This window comes from Cajanus cajan, chromosome 5 (genome assembly GCF_000230855.2).
Source record: "Cajanus cajan strain Asha chromosome 5, NIPB_CcT2T_4, whole genome shotgun sequence".
In the NCBI taxonomy this organism is placed as follows: Eukaryota; Viridiplantae; Streptophyta; class Magnoliopsida; order Fabales; family Fabaceae; genus Cajanus; species Cajanus cajan.
In genome coordinates, this window is record NC_138521.1 from 30,627,609 (window position 1) to 30,643,466 (window position 15,858).

Consider the following 15,858-nt stretch of genomic DNA (forward strand, 5'->3'; position numbering starts at 1 on the left):
GCCTCTGTGTAGGCTGTTATCCGCTAGGGGATTTTGTCATTGGTTGTGATTAGCCTCTTCTGTTAGGCGTATCGGCTTGACGTTCGATGTTTGGCTAAGAGCCGGATTCCACTTGGGGAATACTTATTGATCTTTTTATGATATTTGCTTTTTGAAGGAAGTGCCTCTGAGTAGGCGAATTATCTTGATGTTTGATGATTGGCTGAAAAGCCAAATTCCGCTTGGGGAATTGTTATTGATTTCTTTTTTGGGTTTTCCTTTTTGAAGGAGTGCCTCTTGAGTAGACGACTGGGGATTTGAAGTTCAGTGTTCGGCTGAGTGCCGGATTCCGCTTGGGGAATATTTATTGATATTTTTTGATTTTTCTCCTTTTGCAGGGATGCCTCTGAGTAGGCGATTGGGGAATGAGGGATCTTATGTATCCCAGAGTATTATTTAGGAAGCCTCTGCAGGCTTAGCCTCACTCAGCGCTTTGAGTCGGAGAGCTATCTTCCACTGAGGAAGTGTTAAGTCCTTTGACTTGTATATACTGTTTGGATGATCGCACTTCCATTGGGGATTGCATCGATTTTGCTTTGATAGCTCTCGCTGGGGATTCGTTCCGTGAGCTTGAGTTGAGGTTTCTCTGGGGAGTATTATTTCTGCGAGCCTCTCCAGGCTCATTTATTCTGATGAAGTATTATTTCTCCAAGCCTCTCCAGGCTCAATTATTCTGAAAGAGTATTATTTCGGCGAGCCTCTCCAGGCTCAGTTATTCTGAAAGATGTGAAATCTTTGTCTTTTTTTGTCGACTTTTGACTTTTTCTGTATGTTTGCCTTTTTTGTCATTTTTTTGGCTTTTTCTGTATTTTTGCCTTTTTTGTCATTTTTTGGCTTTTTCTGTATTTTTGCCTTTTCTGTTGTTTTTCGGCTTTTTCTGTACAGAAATATCTCAGTTATTATGAGAGAGTATTATTTCGGCGAGCCTCTCCAGGCTCAATTATTTTGAAAGAGTATTATTTTGGCGAGCCTCTCCAGGCTCAGTTATTCTGTGGGAGTATTGTTTCGGCAAGCCTCTCCAGGCTCAGTTATTCTGAGAGTATTCTTTTGGTAAGCCTCTCCAGGCTCAGTTATTCTGAGAGTATTCTTTCGGCAAGCCTCTCCAGGCTCAGTTATTCTGTGGGAGTATTGTTTCGGCAAGCCTCTCCAGGCTCAGTTATTCTGAGAGTATTCTTTCGGCAAGCCTCTCCAGGCTCAGTTATTCTGTGGGAGTATTGTTTCGGCAAGCCTCTCCAGGCTCAGTTATTCTGAGAGTATTCTTTCGGCAAGCCTCTCCAGGCTCAGTTATTCTGAGAGTATTTTTTCGGCAAGCCTCTCCAGGCTCAGTTATTCTGTATGACGCTGTTGATTTTCTGAATCTTTGCATTTTGTTTGCTGCTGTCATACACAAGCAATTTTTCTATTTTTTCTATTTTATGCAATTGCCTCATGATGAGGTCTTTGAATGTGCAATTAATTGTGCGCGATGCACAAAATGCAAGTTTAATTATTTTATTTTTGGAAAAAAATGAATGGCTTCCCCTATCCTCTTCTTCTTGGAGGAATTTTGTCATTGATGTGAGGGAGGATTTCTGTTATTGCCAATACGGCCGTTATTCATTTCAGTATGCCCGTATTGAATTGAAAATTTGTTCATAACCCTAATTTTGGTACGGGCATACTGAACACGATACGGGCGTATTGTTTTTCTGAAGTTTATATATATATATATATATATTTTTTGTTTTTTTCAATAAACAGAGAATAAGCGATCTTCCATTACACCTATCATCTGTATGCATGTATGCAGTATGATGCACCTAATTCTATTTGATTCATTTTTCAAAAGAATTAACCGATGCGTTTTTCTTGTTTGGATTTTGCCATTCCTCCAGACGGACTGTGCTCTGCCGATTTCTGTTACCGAGGAATGATGCGTATTTTGATTTTGGTGTCATCAACCAAATGATTCTTCCCTTTCTTTAAGAGATGTGTCAACCCTCCTATTGACCACTATATCTCCATGTTTCCACTAGATTATTCAAAAATCGTTGGGACAAGAGAGAAAAGAAAGAAAGGATATATTTTCAAAAGTTTGTGTTTTAGAGGGGATTATTTTATTTTTGAAAAATGGATTTTGTAAGAATGGCTGGCCATGGTAGGCTTATGTGTTTAGGCTTGTTTGATTAAACACTTATGAGGTTAAGCACATCTTTGTTATTAATGATTGTGCTTTGACAACTTGGATAGCTTTTCTTGAGCCCCTTTGTTGAATTCAATTGATGGTACCATCATGGATTTATTCTGTTTTTTTTTTTTTTTTTTTTTTTCTTTTTTTGATGGCTCTTACTTTTGCCTAAAACACCCATTTGTGGTGTCTTAGCGGGCTTTTGTTTTTATTCATTATTTTGTAACCCTAATTTTTGCCTAGGTCACCCTTTTGTGGGATTCCTAGCGGGTCTTTTGGTCTTATTTTGTAACCCTAACTTTTGCCTAGGTCACCCTTTTGTGGGATTCCTAGCGGGTCTTTTGGTCTTATTTTGTAACCCTAACTTTTGCCTAGGTCACCCTTTTGTGGGATTCCTAGCGGGTCTTTTGCTCTTTAGGATTTCTTTATCCATGATGGCACTTATTGAGGCCAAGAAAAGGTGCTCCAAGTTGACACACACACTTCCACATAAAAATGATGTGGGTTTATTATTATTAAGATGATTTTAACCTCATTCATGCTTATTCAAACAGGGTTAAAATAATGTGGTCTAGAATTTTATTGCAAGCGAGAAAAGAAGCAATAAAGAATTAATGAAGAATGATTTTATTATAATCATAATGGAAACATGTGCCCTATCGAGGCTCGGGGGTCGGGCTGTCCCCGAGGAGTGATCTCTAATAGTCACTGAGTCTATACATCCCTATCGGAAGGAGAAGGACACTTGATGACAACAGCTGGCCTTGACGTTTGTGAACCAGCCTTCCTAAAGATCTGGCTTAAAGAACGTCGAGAAGGATCTTGGTTCCTCTTCGTCCTTTGATCTTTGTTAGGGTTGTATCTTAACCCTTGTTTCCCCGGATTGTCTTTGATAATGGGTAGCTCCGGGATTCCTTGGGAGTCCTTGCCTAATTCTTGTCTTGGCAAGTATCCGTTCTTTGTGAGCGTATGAGCTACCTTCTTCATTTCTCGGGGAAACGTTTCAACATTGGCGATTTCCAATGCTTGGAAGGCGGTTTCTAAAGCTTCCTCTGCTGCATCCACATAAAGTATGTTGGATGGCTTGCTGATGAGTATGTCATCTTTAGCTTGTTCGGTCACCAGTTTGTCACCCACTATGAACTTGACTTTCTGGTGGAGCGTAGAAGGAATAGCTTTCGCATCATGAATCCAAGGTCGGCCGAGGAGACAGCTGTATGCGGGAGTGATATCCATCACTTGAAATTCGACGTTGAAGATAGTGGGTCCAATTTGGATTGGAAGATTGATTTCTCCCACTACTTCTCTTTTAGAACCGTCGAAAGCTCGAACGATCATGTTGCTCGGGCGCGTTTGGACTCCCTTGATTGCCAATTGCTTGAGCGTTTTTTTTTTTTTTGGCATTACTTTCAAGGAAGATCCATTATCTACCAAGACTTTAACGATGTGATACTCCTTGCACTTTATAGAGATGTGCAAGGGCTTGTTGTGGTTTGATCCCTCGGCGGGGATTTCTTCATCGATGAAGGTGAGGTGATCATTAGCCGTGATGTGACTAACAATCCCCTCAAACTTGTCTTGGGAGATAGTGTGCGACACGTATGCCTCGTTCAAGACTTTCAACAGAGCTTGCCGATGCGGTTCGGAGCATAGGATCAACGACAACAGAGTAATCTTTGCTGGCGTCTTATGAAGTTGATCCATGATGGAGTACTCGCTCTGTCGGATATATTTTAACAGTTTGTCTGTCTCCTCCTCGGATTCCTTATTTTCCTCGGTTTTTTCTTCTTTTTCTTTCCCTTTATTCTTGGGAGCTTTGTCATGCAGATCTTCGGGAGAGTAGATCCTGCCACTCCTAGTCATGCCCCCAAGTCCAGCGATGTTGGAGATATCGCTGTCAGCAGAAGAGTGGATGTCGTATATCCACGGCACAGCCTTATTTGATTTGTAAGGGAAAGGCCTTGGGACTGTGATCCTTAATGGTGTCGGACCTTCCCCTTTATTCGTCTTGATTACCAACAACGGGGTTGATGTGCGCTCGATTGGCACGGTTGTTGGCTTACACTTGATAACGAACGGCGTGCGATCCATTCTTTGAACATACGCATCGACTAATCCTTTCTTTGTATTAATGTTTATTAATGGATTACTAGGAGAGATGTATGAATGACTCCTAGATCCCTCCATGATCTATATGCATGATATGAGATGATGGCGATGAATATGCATGCATTGTGTTTATTGAACTAAGCCTTATCATGTTTTCGGGATGTCCCTAAGATGATGCATGATATTGCTTGGTTTGGATAAATAACCCTTTTTTCTTTTTTGGGTATTTTTATTTATTATATTTTTTGTATTTTTGGGTGAAAAGGGAAACTACCTATATGAATGTAATGAAGGTAGATGTTAACACCGTATAATGGAAGATTCTTATTCCTATTTATTCTTATTTTTAAAAGAATAGGAATGTTGTATGTTTAAAGAAATGCAATGTATGCTCAAACAATTTCACATAAACAATGCACAAACAATTCACTCATCCACGAACAGTCACGAGCGAATCACGAGGTGGGGGTATCCTGCAGAAAAGTGCATATTCAAGGTGGATCTAACTGTTCTCACCGGTCTGAGGCCCCCAAGGTGCCCCCATTATAGGGACCCAATTCCTCTCGTCGTGGGTCGATGGAAAGTTCCAACGCACCGTCGGACTTAAGTTCATGGTTATCACCTTGAGTGATGTTTTTCCGACAACGGTCTCGTAGGCTCCTATAGACCCATTCAACCGGCCGTACTAACATCCACTCCCTATGGATTACCACTCATGCCCCCGGGTATAGAGGGAACTGTTGTGTGCAAAGGTTTGTGTGCAATTTTTATTTCAAACAATTGCGGAAATTTAAACAAACAACAGTTATTTAAAGCCAAATATATAAAGCATGTTATCATACAAGCAAGGGGTAATGAAGTAATTTTAACTATTATTTGTTAAAAATAATCTGTCACTAAATGGGACTGACTCTCGAAGCTTCCCCAGTGGAGTCGCCATCTGTCGCCACCGGCCCGAAGCGGGCTTTCGGCATTCGCGAAGGATGGTTGGACTCGTTTATTTGTTTAAAAATATGGATTGCTAGAATGACGTATTCTCAAACTGAGACCTTGTCAAACGAGCAATTTTATTAAAAGTCTCACTAATCCATATTAATCCCAAGCGGGACCCTCCATGGATTAGTGGTTTTCGCAAAAGGAGGGGTTCGTGGAGTCGCCACCAATGTTTTACTCAAAACATTGGAAAAAGGGATAAGGCAATTGATTTTTCAAATCAACTTTGGCCATTACAACCAGAGTTGGGTAAGGGAGTCGGTTACGCGTGGGGAAGGTGTTAGCACCCCACAGCGCCCCTTTCGGGTTCCCTATGACAGATTATTTTCTAAAATAACAGCGTAAAATTACTAAATTACCCCTATTTATTCTAAGCAATTATAAATTAACTATCTACATGATGACAGTTTAAATATGCACACAGAAAGCAGTAAAAGGAAGGATTTAAGAAGAAACCTCTTGAAGCGTGCTTTTATATATTGAGTGAAACTGGGAAGCTTTTTGGCGTTCCCTCGCTCTACAAGCTCGCTCGCTCCTTCCTAAAAACTTTTGACTATGGGAATCCGGAGGATTTCCCTTCGACTAGGTTCGAATCTCCAAGCTAAGTGCTCGGAATTCCAGAACTTCGTCGGATCGACTCCCAGAGAGATTTCTAGGGCAGAACACTGCTCAAAAACCCCAGAATACTCAAGGAGGGAGTCAAAACTGAGTCTGCCAGTGTGTAATGACGTCCAATTGACGTCATATTTATAGGGAATAGGCGCAATACGGCCTACAGGAGCAATACGGCCGTATTGAAATTTTTGAACTTCAATACGGCCGTATTGAGTTCAATACGGCCGTATTGAAATTCAGAAATTTCAATACGGCCGTATTGAGTTCAATACGGCTGTATTGAAGCTTCAATACGGCCGTATTGATTTCAGTACGGCCGTATTGAAGTTTCAGAAACTTCAATACGCCGTATTGAGTTCACTGCGGCCGTATTGAAGCTTCAATACGGCCGTATTAAGTTCAGTACGGCCGTATTGGGCTTCATTCCCTCCACTTCCTTATTTTGAGCTATTCTAAGACCTCTAGACCTACAGAGAACCCTCCTAGGGCCTTCCAGGATTCCTTCTGGCTGATCTTCCTTCAGTCTTCGAGAGTCTTCGAGCTTTATTTCCGACCCGGACAATTTTAGGGGTCTACAATAACGAAGAATATCATACATCATCTCTATTCATAAGAAAAGCACACGGAGTTATCAAAGATATGAAAAGAGAGAAGAAAAATACAAGAGCGTGAATTCACAAGTCAAAGCTACGTGTGTCAGGGCAAGTACACCTACTTTTTAGAGAAAGGCAACGCCTCTGCAGCTATAATGACAGAAAAAGGACAAACATACATAGGTCATGATTGAAGTAAAAAAAAGGGGAACAAATTATGCAAAGGACTTCACGTAACACATATTAAGCAAGCAAAACATTTAATGCAAAATCAAGCGCATTAAATGAAATAGATCTGTGTAGCCATGAACGAACGTTTATCTGCACCAATAGAAAGCTCCGCCTCAACGGACACATTCAAATTTAAATAACGGGCATTTCTATCACAAGGCCATAAATAACAAGACCTGAGAAGAAAAGAACAAGAAGAGAAGTAACAAACAATAAGCAAAAACAAGTGTCAAAACAATCTCACCTCTCTTCTTGTGCAAAGTTGAATATTCGTGTAAAACTAAGATAGTTTATCTTAGTGAGTGTAGAAATCATTTTATCCTCTCTGTGAGAGTTACATAGACACTCTAAACACATTCTTGTAAAACTAACGTTGAAAACCTTAGTGAGTGTAGAATATTCCATCCTCTCTGTGAGAGTCACAAACACACTCAAAACATCCATCGTCTGTAAAGCCTGAAGAGGCTAGTAAAGAAATACTTGTATAACCATAAGTGGTTTAAGAATACTAACGTTAGCAAGTGAAGTTGACGAACCAGGAGTGGTTGAGAATACTTGGGCAACCAGAAGTGGTTTAAAAATACTAGCGTCAGCGAGTGAAGTTGACGAACTAGAAGTGGTTAAGAATACTTGTAATCCGTTGTGATTAGTGGAACCCTTCGGTTGAAGGAGACTAGACATAGCTCAGAATGAGTGAACCAGTATAAAAACTCTGTGCATTGTTATTTGATTTAGAAATGCAGTTTTACTCACATTGAATTATCACTCTGAAAAATTTTGTCTACTACTACCTATTTTCTAAACAATATTTAGAAGATCTTATATTTGTTTGACCGAGGAAACCATTTTCGAACAGACGATAGATCTTCGGACGCAAAGTTCCTCTTTTGTGTGTTTTTCACTAAACTTCAAGAGGTAGTCAATAGGTCACATCCACTATGCTTAGGGCAATTTTAAAGAGTAACCATAAATCTTAGGATGAGTATTTGCCACATATTGAGTTTGCCTACAATAGGGTAGTCCATACGACTACCAATATTTCTCCTTTTGAGGTTGTGCATGGATTTAACCCTTTAACTTCACTAGACTTGATTCCCCTTCCTGATGTTAATCATTTTATTCATAAAAAAGGGGCTTTAAGAGCTGATTTTGTAAAAAAATTACATGAAAGGGTTAAATTACACATACAACAACAAAATGAGAGGTATGCTAGAGCCAACAATAAAGGCAAAAAAGGTATGATTTTCGAGGAAGGCGACTGGGTTTGGCTTCATTTAAGAAAAGAACGATTTCCACAAAAGAGGAAGTCTAAACTCAGTCCCCAAGGAGATGAACGTATCAATGACAACGCTTATAGGCTTGATTTACCCTCTAATTATGGAGTTAGCCCTACTTTTAATGTCAGTGATTTAAAACCTTTTATAGGAGCTAATGATGATGAGAACGAGTCCTTAGGTTCAAGGACGAATCCTTCTCAAGAGGGAGGGGATGATGGAAGAGCATGGACCAAAGGTCCAACCACTAGAGCCATGGCTAGGAGATTACTAGAAGATTTGACTGCTTCAGAGCTTGGTGAGCCCAATGGGCTTGGTGGTCTCAATGGACTTGGTGAGCCTAGGGTACTCTTCACATGGGCTTTACATTGACCACCATCATTATTGTGTTCATGTGTAGTATAGGATTTCATATTTTTGGTTTTGTATTTTGGACCTTTAGTATAGAAATTTTGGGCCTTAGCCTTTATGGACCTAGTTATGGGTTTCATGGGCCTTTAGGCTTTTGGTATCCAATATGGGATTCATTTTAATTATTTTAATATTTCCTATTGATTGTATTTGGTTGGTCATTGTAATTAGATCATTAGATTAGGAATATTGGAGGAAAACTAGAATAGGTCAATTAGGCAAAATCTAAGTTTCATTTAGAAGTCATTTAGTATGAATTTAGAGTCACATGTTTTAAGCTTTGAGGGGCTAAACATGTGCACACCAAATCCACACTGAATGACTCCAAAATGACATTTAGATGAAGCTAGGAGCCTAAGTTCATGGCCAAGGACATGTGACACCAAAATTTGAATTTCAAATTCCATTTGAAATTCAAATATTGGCGCTAATTAATGTTGCTAGTTTGAATTTGGTGCCACTAGCATGACTTGAGGATCTATAAATAGACCTTACCTCCCATTTGTAATCACTTTTGAACATTTTGAGAAATCTGAAATTTGTATTAATCCATTTTCTCTCCCAAAAGTCCCTTGGAACCTTGCTTAGCCTTAGGAATTCCTAGAACTTCTAGGTGGATCCGTGAGCAATCTTTTGCTCTCCTATGCTACAGTGCTTCCATCTTGATTTGGTTCAACCAAATCCGGTCTCATACTTCTTCTTTTCCGGAATTGCATTCTCAAGGACAAGATCTTGTGAGGAACAAAGCAAGGAAGATTTATCAATCCGTCTCACCTACTTAGTTCCATCAATGTTTTACAATAACATATCTTGGCACTCTTTCTACTATTGTTTAATAATATGTAAGGACTTAATTATAATATTAACAAATTATGATATTAAATGACGTCTATAATAATGAACAATAGTAAAGAGGATATCAAAACATTTATCTAAAACATGCCCAAAAGGAAAAGCTATGTATTTATACATGTCGTCTATTGATTTTGAATTCATATATTTTGAAACAAAGCCTATAAAAAAAATTCTATAATACCAGAGGCTGACTACTAACTACTAGTTAGTAGTTACTAGCAAAACAACGCACCCACAAATTAAACACTGCGCGAAAAGCCTGTGGCATATATATTTACTCATTCCATCTATTGGTTTCATATAGTTTCTTCCACCCCTAATGCAAATCTACAAATCTATAAAAATTTATTAATCTCCATTAGTAATATAACCGTTAAGGGTACGTATGACAAAGAATTGAGGTATATAGAACATCCAAAATTACAGGGTGCGGCAACATGCTGTAAACAACATTTTCCTTCCACCCCTGAAAGCATTATCATGCAAATATGGCACCGAGTCACAATCACTTTAGTGTAATATTGACATGTAAAACTCAATATAAGCCTGAAAAGGAAGTAAATCAACGTTAGAAGCTAATGGAAATAAGTGTCATATTAAATTTATTAAACAAAAACCACGATTCAGAATCATGATTGGCAAGAAATTCAACTTTGGAAATAAAGTTTTATATGAAGCAAACAGATATCAGTCTTCCAGTTTTAGCAGTGGTAATCCTAAATAGTTGTACAGATTGCAGAAGATTTCTTAGTCCTTTCTCCTCCACGTAATATATTTGTAACTAAATCTTTTGACCTGATGGCCAGATGAATTCCCCAACAACAGAACAACATAATATATAGTGCAAGATACAAGATAATGTTGACAAGATATTTGACTTAAAACAACTTTTTACATGAAATTACATGTAAGCATTCTACCAGCTGATTCACCTTATAGACTAAATTAACAATAATTTAAAACTACATTGTGAAAAAGACACTGTTGCCTAACCTTAATTGTAAAGCTATATTTATGTCAGTAAATAGTAAAACAAGAAGGGGGAGATAAATACCTATTTTGATGCCTATTTAAATTTTGTATTCATTGACTCGCATCCATTTGGTACATGACCACTTATTACCCTTGATCACTGGACAACCACCTGAAAATTATCGCAGAAACAGATAGGCTTGTTAGTTTATCTGCTCTAAAATTGAAAGCTTGTCAACATAACACAGGTGTAATAATAATAATGGCCATAGAACAGCCACTAACCATGCAAACTCGATGGATCCAAAGTTGCATCAGGCTTCACACTCCAGAAAAGTAAAGCATCACCCATCTTTGGCTTAATTGAAAGTCCTTTTTTCCCACATTCAGAAAGCTCATTCCACCAAGGCACAGAGCTGAAATTTCCCTTTGCATCTGGGAACACTGTCTCACCCCCTTCTTCAACATCTGAACTGCATCATTAGAATACAGAAAGTGGACATGAGCATCTGTATTCATATCAAAGATAATTTGACGTTAACAAACAAGAGGCAATTGAAGTCACTTACAGGTACATCAGCATTGTTGCTATGCGCTGACCCCCATTCTTAGTGTTAAAGGCATCCATAAAGTAGTCAAAGTGAGGCTCATACTTTTGCCCAACTTCATAATGAAGAACTTGAAGTCCTTCACCATTCTCTGCATATTGTGAGACATCATAGCTTAAATATAAGTATATGATGAAAAATAACATACTATCTGAGCGTCATGCAGAAAGCAAAGACAACTAAAAAATGTTTCATCTTGTTTGCTTGGTGGAAAATCAACTTTAAAATATCTCTTACCAAGAGCACTTCATGATGGAGTGAAATAGTCATCATATATGACCCATTGCTTTAACTATAGTTGTTTTAAACTTTTAAAGAGAGCAAAGAAAGGCAAAACATGTAAGGATGGCAGTGTCAAGAGCCGATAGATGCATATCTCGTCGAAAGTAGAAGCACGATTTAGAATTTTGCATATTCATACGATTAATATTTCAGCTTCATAAAGTATATTAGTTGTGAAAAAAAAATAGTATGGATCTCATCACCAATGTGATTTGATTTCAAGAAATTTTTTGTACATGATTTTCGTTTCGTTTTCATTAACAAAAGAAAAGCATAGAAATGCGTAAAGGATAGCAAGCAGAGTAATGAAGCACAAAGACAACTTCAACTCACAAGATTCATAGAAGTCAGTCTCATGCAGGTTGAAAAAAATATTCATTAAAGAAAAATGTATAGTACACAATCTAAAGAGATGAATAATTGTTTTGTAATATACATAGGCATAAATATTTGATAACATCAAGTGTTCTGAAAATATCAAATTATTCAGAAAACAATTTGTTAATTTATCTTGGATTCTTTTACAATAGTTAATTTAAGAAACTTTTTTATGTTACATTAAATATCATCCAACTACCGCATCATAATTACATAAAAGGGTCTGATACTTTAAATATAAAACTCCTTGTATAAACATACAATTACCACATCATAATTACATAAAAGGGTCTGATACTTTAAATATAAAACTCCTTGTATAAAAGTGTCTATATATGAACCAAAATTAAGCTTATCATATTAACTTACAGCATTTTTTAGGTAAATATGAAGGTTTAAAATTTTATTTCCTATGAGTATATAATGTTTTTTATTTTGTTAATATTACAACCCAAAATAATCGGGTTCATGACTGTTCTATATCTAGGGATCCCAGCGATGTGTCCTGACTTAAACACGAGAAGGAAAAACAGGGGAGCTGGTTTATGACTTGGTTACAGGGTGCAGGGATGTTTGGCACTCCTTATTGACTTGATACATATGTGAACCAGAAAAAATAATTAATTAAAAAAAGCAATGAATTTAGCTTTATCAACAATTAAACTCATAAAAAAAGTGGCAAAAGGAAGAAAGTACATACCTACAGGTATAAAAGTAAAATCAGCAATTCTTTTCTCAATATTCCTCACAACTTGATCACGTCCTCTGGCTAGGAAAGTACCAGAGCTTGTCCGTACTCTAAATGCAAAAGGAATAAGTATAGATAAGGTTTACATGAAACAAAGGAGAGAGGGAGAGAGATAAGGTTTACCTTCAACAAAGTGGCAAGTTATTTATTTTCAATACTGAACTCAAAGGACACTTAACAGAAAAGTACAGGGGAAAAATCCAACCTGCTGTCTTTACTCTTTCCAGTTTCACTATCAACAACGGTTGACTTATGCATGTTTGGCTTGGCCGTATTAATTAGATATTCGCATTCCTCCTTGGTCTGTTAAGATTAATCGCCCAAATTTCAGTATTTCAAAAGTGGACACTGAAATATTAATACTACAGCTAAGGACCTACCTTAAACAATGGTAACACAATATAATCATCTCATGTTAAAAGTGGGATTCAAAATTGAAAATAACACCCCGTTTCAATAACTTTGAGAAATGAGCCTAGGTTGTCCCTTTTTCTATTTTTTCCCTAAACCATGACTATAATTAAGTGAAAATCTACATCTTTGGTGATTACGGGCTTGAAAATGCAAGATGGATAAACAGAATATTTGAAATGAAAATTACTTGATTGATGCTTGTTTGGTATAAGAAAAATGTAAGAATGCTCAGATTTGTACTCCACTTCATAATTTTGGTTATTCCTCCAATAGTATTAAAAGTGAGTTGAAAAAGATTTCAAGCACCCCTATTAAGCATCAATGAGTAAAAACCAAAACCATTATATGATAAGACTTTTATAAAATAATTTATGGATAAACTAATTTTAATTTATAAAAAAATTATTTTTTTCTTCTATTTTTTTAAAAATATTTCTAGAAAAAAATTTATTCAAAGAGACCGTAAGCCCACGTTCTCTTTAACAAGTTTAACATGTAGAAATCCGGTGACAAGCACAATATCATTAATGATGAGCAACTCTTGCCGGAGCAAAGTGCCTACAGTCACATTTGTATATTATTATGGTTTAAATATGATTTTAATTTTTTTAAATTTATAAGAGATTTGTTTTTAATCCTACAAATTTAAAATTATTATTTTTAATCCTTATAACTTAAAAAAAATATTTTAATCTTTCATATCACTAATAACATATGTAAAAATAACATATTAATACAATTATACATTATCATTATTTATGTTTAATATGATGTATAGTTTTATTAAAAGAGACACTAATAACTAAATTTTATAAGATATTATTTTGAAAATATTCTTACAAAATTTGAGTATAAAAATTAAAATAAGATTTTTTGAAATTACAAACTAAAAATAAAAATTTTAAATTTAAGGAATTAAAAACAAATTTCCGTTAAAAGACTAAAATTATTATTATTAAAATAACTTCAACACAGACTTCATCGTTACTATCCTTAGGACAAAAATTTAACGGTTTTTTTTAGGTGTTTTTAATGTTGTTCTCCGTTACTTTGGTTACTTACACAGCTCTTAAATGCAAACTTTCATCATGGAAATTAATAAATGAAACACCAATTCTAATACCATTAAAAGAACTTGACAAACCACATTTAAGTTTTGTCTTATAATTGTAATTTTTGGTTTATATCACAATTATTTTCCTTCAAAGAAAATCTTGTTCAACAGATAATAAGATGCTAAAACTCTCTATAGTATTCGATCAATTCCATACTTTAAACCCCAACTCAAACATCCGCACAAGTTAATTCACATGTACCATAGCAGCAGTTATCGACAATTTCTCAAGTAACATTGTGGTTTTACAACACACATCATAGCAGCATCGAAATTGGATATATTCCGGAGGGAATATTAATAATATATCAGCATCGAAAACTGACCAGAAAATGATGATAGAGAAAAGCTCTTGGCTCCCACGATACTATCTCAACCCACCGGCCTTCCCCATCGTGAAGATCACCTTCGGTGCTGCACGGAAGAGAGAGACAACGTGAGAGAAAATCGAAAATCGAAAATCGAGAAAACGAGGAAACAGAAACAGTGACACATATACATATATACATGTGAGTGTTGCGAGCAATGTTGTTGAGATCGTTGGGCTTGGAGAGTCCAGAATGATCATTGGGAATGGAGAAAATGCGGAGAGCGAGGAGAATGAGAATGAGGAAGGAGCACGTGACCAGCAGCGTCAGCGTCAGCGTCCACGACGACGCCGCCCTCGACGACGGTTTCCGAGGCCCAATCCGCGACTGCCTCGCCTTCACCATTCAGATCCCAAATTCAATTCAATTCAATTCAGTCGAAAGGACACGTTTTATTAACACTCTCTGTGGGCTGTGCCTCTGGTTTTTCTTTTTCTCCCCACAATATTAGTATCATTACTATGGAAATTTTGGATTGGACCTTCTCTGTGTACAAAGACTTTTCACGTCATGCATACCATTCCATATATACCATCCATGTTCTTAGATCTGGTCCTGTAATTAAATTATTAAATTAATAAATATGTCTTCAAATTTAACGAAATTCTACTGTGATCCAAATTATACGTGAACGTAAAATTTAAGAGTTACTAATCTATACTTTGTTAGCGTAAAGTTTTTCACACTAAATTTAATTCACTTTTTAATCTTTGTAAATGTTACTAATTTATTTTAATTATTATTAAAATTTTATCGTTTAATTACTTGTTTTATTAAGAAAATACTTTTATGGGACCTCATCTATTAATTAATAGTATAAAGAGTACAGGTTTTACACCAACTTTTTTCCCTCTAAACTCTCTTCTCTTCAAAACTTTCTTAAACTAAATACATATAAATGTAATTATATAAATGTTTTTTTTATAAAAATAAAATAAACTAATTCAAAAAATAATCAATTTATCCAAAATAATATATAAAATCAATACTAATAACTATATTTTGCACATATTATACTAAATATAATTTTTAACATTAAATTTATATAATTACATCAATCTTTTAAAATGATACAAAACATAAAAGGGAAATTATTTTAGTAGATAAAAATTAATTTATTATTAATAAAAAAATCTATAGTATATATAAAGGGAATAATTTCATCTGTCCGATAATTTTCTCTTAAATATTTTATATCTAAATTATAAAATAAAATATTATATAAATAATATAAAGGAAACGACTTTTACAACATAGTTTTTCCTCAAAACATTTTTTATATATGAATGTTATTATAAAATAAGCTGATACGAAATAATTATTAAAACTAAAATATTATCTAAAAAATATAAAACATATTAACAAATGAACCTAACAAATGAACAAAACAAATTAATAACATATTAATTAATAGCCACTAAATTTAAAATTCAAATAAATTAATATTAATCATTACTAATAATTACTACATTTAAGTTTCATTAATCAATAGTTATTGATATTGATAATATTAATTACTAATGATACTATATTTAAAATTTAAATAAAAGTTCTGTCAAAAAATATAAATAAAAATATATTATAAAATTATTAATAAAATTACACACAATTTTGATGTTGATTTTGAATGAGATTTATTAACATATATTGTATGTTCTTATAACCTGTACCTACATTTTTTTATAGT

The 15,858-nt window shown here is 35.5% G+C and overlaps 1 protein-coding gene across 6 annotated transcripts; it reads right to left on the minus strand.

The window, feature by feature from the left end:
- Positions 1-342: 342 nt before the first annotated feature.
- On the minus strand, positions 343-14,653 carry LOC109813159 (putative prolyl 4-hydroxylase 10). Of its 6 annotated transcripts, none has more exons than XR_014434045.1 (9): positions 14,311-14,653; positions 14,130-14,217; positions 12,481-12,578; positions 12,228-12,325; positions 10,829-10,958; positions 10,545-10,732; positions 10,342-10,431; positions 6,586-6,666; positions 343-6,495 (listed from the first exon to the last, which is right to left on the minus strand). XR_014434045.1 is itself a non-coding variant. In XM_083075205.1 (9 exons), the coding sequence occupies exons 1-7, from the start codon at positions 14,514-14,516 to the stop codon at positions 10,358-10,360; spliced, it is 882 nt and encodes a 293-aa protein (XP_082931331.1). In that variant the 5' UTR covers positions 14,517-14,653; the 3' UTR covers positions 343-6,495; positions 6,639-6,666; positions 10,342-10,357. The 6 variants fall into 6 exon arrangements, 5 of the variants coding, with proteins under 5 accessions (XP_082931331.1, XP_082931330.1, XP_082931329.1 ...); XM_083075205.1 differs by having other exon boundaries at positions 6,639-6,666; XM_083075204.1 differs by lacking the exon at positions 6,586-6,666.
- Positions 14,654-15,858: the final 1,205 nt, after the last annotated feature.